The sequence below is a fragment of the Dipodomys ordii genome, unplaced genomic scaffold, assembly GCF_000151885.1.
Source record: "Dipodomys ordii isolate 6190 unplaced genomic scaffold, Dord_2.0 Scaffold27, whole genome shotgun sequence".
Classification (NCBI taxonomy): domain Eukaryota; kingdom Metazoa; phylum Chordata; class Mammalia; order Rodentia; family Heteromyidae; genus Dipodomys; species Dipodomys ordii.
Window position 1 is genome coordinate 3,060,642 of NW_012267243.1, and position 8,430 is coordinate 3,069,071.

General features: G+C 41.1%; 1 protein-coding gene across 1 annotated transcript in view; it reads left to right on the plus strand.

Annotated features, from left to right (window-relative positions):
- Nucleotides 1-6,494, plus strand: part of Shcbp1l (SHC SH2-domain binding protein 1-like) — a 22,318-nt gene extending 15,824 nt beyond the window's left edge. Inside the window, exons 9-11 of the mRNA XM_013015509.1 lie at nucleotides 555-805; nucleotides 2,452-2,574; nucleotides 6,024-6,494. Coding sequence (XP_012870963.1) covers nucleotides 555-805; nucleotides 2,452-2,574; nucleotides 6,024-6,275 — 626 coding nt within the window. The 3' untranslated portion in view covers nucleotides 6,276-6,494. The remainder of the gene's footprint in view (nucleotides 1-554; nucleotides 806-2,451; nucleotides 2,575-6,023) is intronic.
- The last annotated feature ends 1,936 nt before the right edge of the window (nucleotides 6,495-8,430 follow it).

Here is an 8,430-nt window from a genome sequence, read left to right on the forward strand (position 1 = left end):
CTGCCCGGGCTGGCTTTGAACCGCGATCCTCAGATCTCAGCCTCCTGAGTAGCTAGGATTACAGGCGTGAGCCACCAGCGCCCGGCTCCATGAGATTCTTATCTCCAATAAATCACTAGAAAACCAGAAGTGGTGTCTTGGCTCAAGTGGTAGAGTGCTCGCCTTGAGCTGAAGAGTGCACGGACAGCGCCCAAGCCCAGAGTTCAAGCCCTACGACCGACCAAAATAATAATAATAATAAAGATAGGAGATGATACCCAGGCCCTGATGTTCAAGCCCCAGTACTGGCACCAAAAGAAAACTTTGGCATATATTTTGTAGCTCAGATATCTGTACTCACCTGATTGTAAAATTTAGGGAAATACTTAGCGGAATAAATGCTACTAGTACATTTAGATTATGATCATAAACATATTTTTCCACTATGGCATCAATATATGGACAAAAGATTGTATTATAGTTCACAATGGAATCATTTATATATACATATATGTAACTTTTGGTGAAAATATTTGAAAGAAAAATATTGATTTGTTTTTGTCCCTATACACCAGGAGTTGGAAAGAGAGAAGAAATTATGATTACTTCTGACCCTTCTCATGACAGCTTCGTGGTCTCCAAAGCTGACAATGTGAAACTAATGCACCTCTCTTTGATACAACAAGGGACGGTTGATGGTATTGTGGTGGTAGAGTCAGGTCACATGACTCTAGAAAACTGTATATTAAAATGTGAAGGAACAGGAGTGTGTGTTCTTACGGGGGCTGCTTTGACAATTACAGACAGTGAAATAACTGGTGCCCAGGTATTTCATTCTATCAAAGTATGGTTTTATATGACTATAGGTAATGACTGTGAGGAATCTTTGCATTCAAACATAGCAATTTATTTTTCAAAGGAACTATACTTTAACCCAGAAAATGAGAAAAATCAACCAAATGCCATTTAACATTGGGAAATGTGAACATGTATATAATGTATAAATATATGTATATAATGCATAAATCTATTCATGTTTATATATTTATAAACTATTAAAACAACAGATTTACTGGGTGCTGGTAGCTCATACCTGTAATTCTAGCTACTCAGGTGGCTGAAATGTGAAGATCTCAGTTCAAAGCCAGCCTAGGCAAGAAAGTCCATGATCCAAAAAGCCAGGAACGAAGCTTTGGCTCACGTGATAGTGTTATCCTTGAGCACAAAAGCTAAGACAGTGCTCCAATTATGAGTTTAACTGCTGCACACACACACACACACACATGCGCGCGCGCGCGCACACACACACACACACACACCACAACCCTCCAAACAACACAAAGACTCCTAGGCTCCTAGAACTCAAATGGGTAAAAAAGTTTGACATCAGCTTACCTCAAAGGTAGTTCTCTAATAGTTTTTAATATTTTAACATCTCTCCATGTTGATTCCACACACACATACCCATTTATACCAATATACATCTGTATTCACAAAGCTTTCTTAAATTTGTATTTGTTTTTGTTGTAACCAGTCCTAGGGCTTGAACTCTGGGCCTGGGTGCTGACTCCTGAGCTTCCTTTGCTCAAGGCTAGACTCTTACCACTTGAGCCACAGCACCACTTAATGGCCTTTTCTGAATAGTTTATTGGAGATAAGAGTCTTACACTTTCTTGCCTGGGCTGGCTTCCAACCATGATCCTCAGATCTCAGCCTCCTGAGTAGCTAGGATTACAGGCGTGAGTCACCAGCACCTGTAAAATTTTTAGTTCTTTTTTTTTTGGTCGGTCGTGGGGCTTGAACTCTGGGCCTGGGTGCTGTCCCTGCGCTCTTCAGCTCAAGGGGAGCACTCTTATCACTTGAGCCACAGCACCACTTACGGTTTTCTAGTGGAGATAAGAGTCTCATGGACTTTCCTGCCCGGATTGGCTTTGAACCAAGATCCTCAAATCTCAGCCTCCTGAGTAGCTAGGATTACAGGCGTGAGCCACCAGTACCCAGCTTAATTTTTAGTTCTCGATTCATATAACAGTAATTTCTGTAAGCTTGTTGCAGACCCAAGGTCTGCCCTGTGTAACTGCAAATGCAATGTCAAAGTTAAATTGACATTTGTCAGCCGGTGTGAACCTTGTTAAGCTTATTTCCTTAATAGCAGGAGACAAAGACCCAATTACACAAAAATGAGACAGCAGTCTTGGGCTTGGATGTGACTGCAACAGTACTTCAATGACTATTCAGTGCATTAAAAAAACAAACAACTCGGTTATTGCATGAACTATGTAGCTTAGTAGATTAGCTTATTAATAAGAGAATTTTAGTTTTGGGGTAGTGCACATAAAGCAACTTGCCTAGCATCCATAAGTCCTTGGGGGCTGGGTCCCAACCACTACAAAATATTCCAGTAAAAAAGTAAGTTGAAGCAGGAATTGTGTACATGCCTTGTAATTTCTTTTATTTGCTTTTCCTTTATAGGGTGCTGGTGTTGAGCTATATCCCGGGAGTGTAGCCATTTTGGAAAGGAATGAAATTCACCACTGTAATAATCTCAGAACCAGTGACAGTTCAAAAAGCACTTTAGGTGGAGTTAATATGAAGGTACAGTCTTAGTGATTAAAGTAGAATCCTAAAATATCTAAGCAGGGCTGGGAAGGTGGCTCAGTGGTAGAGTGCTTGCCTTGCATGCATGAGGCCCTGGGTTTGATTCCTCAGCACCACATAAGCAGGAAAAAAAAGCCAGAAGTGGCGCTGTGGCTCAAGTGGTAGAGTGCCAGCCTTGAGCTGAAGAGCTGAGGGACAGCGCCCAAGCCCAGAGTTCAGGCTCCATGACCGGACCAAAATAAATAAATAAATAAAATATCTAAGCAATGCTTATAAAACATTAGCTTCATTCTTACCATCTAGTTAAAATGATAATTGATTTGGAAAAGTTACATGTATGTGTAAATAATGGCTGATCGGAAGTCATTTTAGCTCTGTTTAGTAATTTTAAATTTAAACTGTTGGTAAAAAGATTTTGAGGAACAAGCCGGGCGCTGGTGGCTCACGCCTGTAATCCTAGCTACTCAGGAGGCTGAGATCTATGGATCGAGGTTCAAAGCCAGCCTGGGCAGGAGAGACCGTGAGACTCCTATCTCCAATAAACCACCAGAAAACCGGGAGTGGCGCTGTGGCTCAAGTGGTAGAGCGCTCACCTTGAGCTGAAGAGCTGAGGGACAGCGCCCAAGCCCAGAGTTCAAGCCCCACGACAAAAAAAAAAAAAAAAAGATTTTGAGGAATAATTGCTCAATGTCTTCTCTTTCCTTCCTGCTGTTATAAATTCTGTTTCTCCAGGTTCCTCTCTAGGCTTCTGTAATGAGTTCAACATTGAGTTTCCCTTCCATTTCTACGTTGTAATTATTTGTTTTAGAAATGCCCATTGTCTTTTCAAACACATCTTAAACTACTTAAGGGTAGTTCATCCAATATTCCTTATCTGAAATGCTTTTACGAATACTTTCAGATTTTGGGAGTTTTCAATATTTGCATACATGTCTGGGGGAATGTCATTCATGCTTTATGTAGATATTCCTATACAATATTCTAATTGTGAGTGATACAAAGCTTCATGAAGTTGAATTTTCCACTTGTCTCATCTCAGCATCCAAAGTTTCCATTTTGGAACATTTCAGATTTCTGTTTTTCAGAATTAGAGATGTTCAACCTGTATTAGTTAGTAGACCTCTGTATCTGCTCCAGCTTGACTTCTAACACTAAGCCAGAACTGGTCAACAATAAGGTAAACAGGTAATTGAAGCCCTGTGTAATTTTGAAATTTATCTGAAAAACCCTTCTGGCAGGGTGCTGATGGCTCACACCTGTAATTCTAACTACTCAAGAGGCTTAGACATGAGGATCAAAGTTCAAAGCCAGCCTGGGCAGGAAAGTACCTGAGACAAATCTTATCTCCAATTAACCACTCAAAAACCAGAAATGGCTTTGTGGCTCAAAGTGGTAGAATACTAGACTTGAGCAAAAGCACTCAGGGATGGCATCCAGGCCCTAAGTTCAAGTCCCACAACTGAAACAAAAAATTTGTTTCTGCTCTGAAGTTTTTTTAAATTTGTTAGAGGTACCTAAATGTTAATACACTTCACAATGTCTCCTGAAGAGTTACTTCCTTCAGTTAACAATTCAGTAAGATTGAAGACAGAATTTGTTCTATCAGGTTCTTAAGTGACACTGAGCTCAAAATGAGCCAAAGACCAGTAACACCCGCATCTGGTGGCTTGCCGGGCATGGTGGCACATGCCTGTAATTCTGTGACTCAGGAGGCCAAAGTAAGATCTTATTTAAGGCTTGTCTGGGATACATAGTAAGATCCTGTCCCAGAAACAAAAAGGGTTAGGTATGTATATCCATGATGGCAATACCCTGGGTAAGATCCTTAGTGAAAAATAACAAAAACTGTTCCTACTGGGTATGATGGTGCCAGCCTGTAATCCAGGGAAGAGTTGTAGGCCAAGCTTGGTTAGCGAGAGTTCTATGTGCAAATATTTCAAACTCCCTTAAAAATCTGAAACATTACTTGTGCCAAACAGGTTAGCCCGAGTTCCATTAGACCCTTTCTCAACAAAACCCAGCAGAATCTTGAGCCTTACATCAGAACTTAGAATGTGACTTCAAACATTCATATATAATAATCACATAATTTTGTCAGGGTTATAAAATCTGTTAAGGGGGCTGGGAAGGTGGCTCAGTGGTACAGTGCTTGCCTTGCATGCATGAGGCCCAGGGCTCAAGCCCTCAGCACCACATAAGCAGAAAAAGCTGGAAGTGATGCTGTGGTTCAAGTGATAGAGCACTAGCCTTGAGCTGAAGAGCTGAGGGACAGCGCCCAGGCCCAGAGTTCATGCCCCACCACCAGCCACCAAAAAAAAAAAAAAAATCTGTTAAGATCTATGCTTTCTCCAGCCATCCCTCCATTCTTTCTACAAATGCATTATATTCAAGCCACACTAGATTGTTGTTGCTGTTCCCAGAAATTATCCTGTTGTTGCTATTACCTTTATCTGAAACCTTTTCAATATAACTTTAATAGTGACTATTTATAGTCAAATTAGTTACTGTCTGCTGGGCGCTGGTGGCCCATACCCTGTAATCCTAGCTATTCAGGAGACTAAGATGTGAGGATCATGGCTAGAAGCCAGCCCGGACATGAAAGTCCTTGAATCTCTTATCTCCAATCAACTACTCCGAAAAAGAAGTGGTAATCTAGCTCAACTGGTAGAACACTAGCCTTGAGCAGAGGCTCAGGGGCAGTGTCCAAGGCCTGAGCTCAAACAACAGGACCAGAAACACACAAACACACACACACACACACACACACACACACAGAACACACTGTAAAAAACTCTAATTGTGATAACACATGGCCATGCTGGCCAATGATGCTGTGCTATATGTACTGCCATGTCCAATTCCATCTTTTCCAAAATTACATTATGTGACATTATTTTTCCTGCTTTATCATGTATTAGGGGTTACCTTCACTGATTATATCCCATCTAGACTACATATTTTGTTGGTGCTGCTGTTGTGTGTGTGCACAGGAGGTGGGGTCTTAAGATGGCTTCAAATTGAGACCCTCTCAATTTGAAACATTTTATGTAAGTTTATAATAAAAAAAACTGACAAAATTTCATTTAGTATTTTTACATTAAGCATGTCCAGCGAATATTAGCTAGTACTATTAGGTGTCGGTTGCTCACACCTGAAAACCTAGCTACTCGGGAGGCTGAGATCTGAGAATCATGGTTTGAAGCTAGCCTGGGCAGAAAATTTTGGAGACTCCAATTTGCTGATTAATCTCCATCAGCAAAAAAGTGATAGCTCAAGTGGTACAGCACTAGACTTGAGCAAAACCTTAAGGGACAGCAGAGTTCAAGCCCCAAGACCAGCACAAAAGAAAAAACTGTTTAGCACAAAAATGTGTCAACTTTATATATTCAGCCTAGCTGCTAATTTTTTATATTAAAACTAAAATATTTCCTCAAATAACTCAACAGGTCCTTCCAGCGCCCAAATTGAAGATGACTAATAATCACATTTACAGTAACAATGGCTATGGAGTCAGCATTCTTCAACCAACTGAACAATTTTTTATTGTGGCAGAAGATGCTCTGAACAAAGGGGCAGCTTCTGGAGACAAAAAAGATGACAAAATGCTCTCTAAAGTAATGCAGAACCTGAATCTGGAGATGAATAATAATAAGATAGAAGCAAATTTGAAGGGAGATATCAGAATAGTCACCAGTTAAAAGCATCTGGACAAATGTGTGTACTTCAGGACTTTAAGCAAACAATTTTCATACCCCACAGAAATGGTAGTTTTAAATGTAAAGCTTAATAAAAACATTAAAACATTTAAATGTTTTCACTCATTTTTAAAATAACCACTTTGAGAACATCACTCCTTTATCTGAGCAAACTAGTTTTCTTGCACACTTATGTGATATAGTCACCCTTTTTTTTTTGCAGTACTAGAATCTGAATTCAGGGCCTCCCAATTCCAATCCCTCCTGTGACTTTTCTTTGGGCTTGGATATAGCCTTTGATCTCTGGCCTATTTGGGACTTCAAAAGCTTGTGCTACCACATCCTGCTTCATGATGTAGGCGCTGGTGGCTCACGCCTGTAATCCTAGCTACTCAAGAGGCTGAGATCTGAGGACTGGTTCAAAGCCAGCCTAGGCAGAAAAGTCCATGAGACTCTTATCTCCAATTAACCACCAGAAAACCTGAATTGGCACTGTGGCTCAAGTGGTAGAGCACTCACCTTGAGTTGAAGAGCTGAGAGACAGCACCCAGGCCGAGTTCAAGCCCCACCACCAACCAAAAAGACCTTGCTTTGTTTACCAGCACTGGGATTCAAACTTAGGGCCCACATCTCTCCCTTAACTTTTCTGGTCCAGGTTGGTGCCCTACCACTTGAGCCATTTTTTTTTTTTGGTTGGATCTCTAACCTCCTGAGTAGCTAGGATTACAGGCATGAGCCACTGGTGCCCGGCTCTTGAGCCACATCTTTAAGGCTTTATTCCTCCTTTCTGCCTGTCCTGTCCCTGAACAAATACTTTGCTCAAGGCTAGTGCTCTACTTTTGAGCCACTTCCAGCTTTTACTGAGTACTTTTGTTAGTGATAAGAGCCTCATGGGACTTTTATAGATTTTCTTGCCCAGGCTGGGTTTGAACCATGATCCTTGTATCTCAGCCACCAGAATAGCTAGGATTACAGGTGCAAACCACCAGTGCCCTGCTTTCTTATGGTTTCTTGCTGGTTTATTACCAGACACTTGGGATTTATACCCTCCTGAGTACCTAGGCTTACAAACCTGAGACTGAATTAAGTCATTTTCTGTTGCTGTCATAAAAACCGGTTTCAACGTAATTCTGTAGGTAGGAAGCCTGGGATAATATTCAACTCTCCAGGGAAGGATGCTTCCTTGCTACTTGACAGAAACCAAGGGATCGAAGTTGATTTTTGACTTGTCCTGACTTCAACTTGAAGTTGTTTTGCCTCAAGGCCTTCTTCCATATTTAGTTAGCAACAGTAAATCAAGCCCTTCCATAGTCCCAATTTTAAGGAATCACTCAATAACCCAGAATGCCACTCATCTCAGTAACTTTAACCTAAATCACATAAGCAAACCCTTTTAACCATGTAATAAGCAGGTCAGAACCTTATTCTACAACCTACATAGCCAAATCTGAATATAGCCAAAAGGAATTTAAAACTGAACTATAAGAACTATATCCTTCATTGCTTTACACTCAACTCCACAGTACTGTGTGTACCTAAAATCCCCATTTTTTATGCACATCTTTTTGTTGATGGTGGGGCTTTGAACTCTGGGCCTGGGTGTTGTCCATGAGCTCAACTGCTTTTCTGTGGTTAATTGAAGTGTCATGGACTTGGCTGCCAGGCTGACTTTGAACCTCAATCCTCAGATCTCAGCTTCCTGAGAACTAGGATTACAGGCATGAGCTACTGGTGCCCAGCCACACCCTATTTTTCTAATGTTGTGATTCCTAAGCAATCCACATAATCACAATGTATTGCAAGTAAAACTACTGAAATTTTGTGGTCAGTTGTAGAGCTTGAACTCAGGGCCTAGAGTCCCTGATATTTTACGCTCAAGGCTAGCATTCTACCACTGAGGCACAGCTCTACTTTCTTTATGGGGCTGGATCTTATGGCAATCTGGAGGTGTCAGTATCAAGTAGCTAGGATTACAGGTGTGAGCCGATGCCTGACCTAATATTTTTTTTTAATTTTTTATTGTAAAGATACTATACAGAGGGTTACAGTTACATGAGTGAGGTAAGGAGTACACTTCCTCTTGAACATTGTTAGCCCCTCCATTGTTTTCCCCCTACCATCCCCTCCCTCCCTCCCTTCCCCGAAGTTCTTTTTTTTT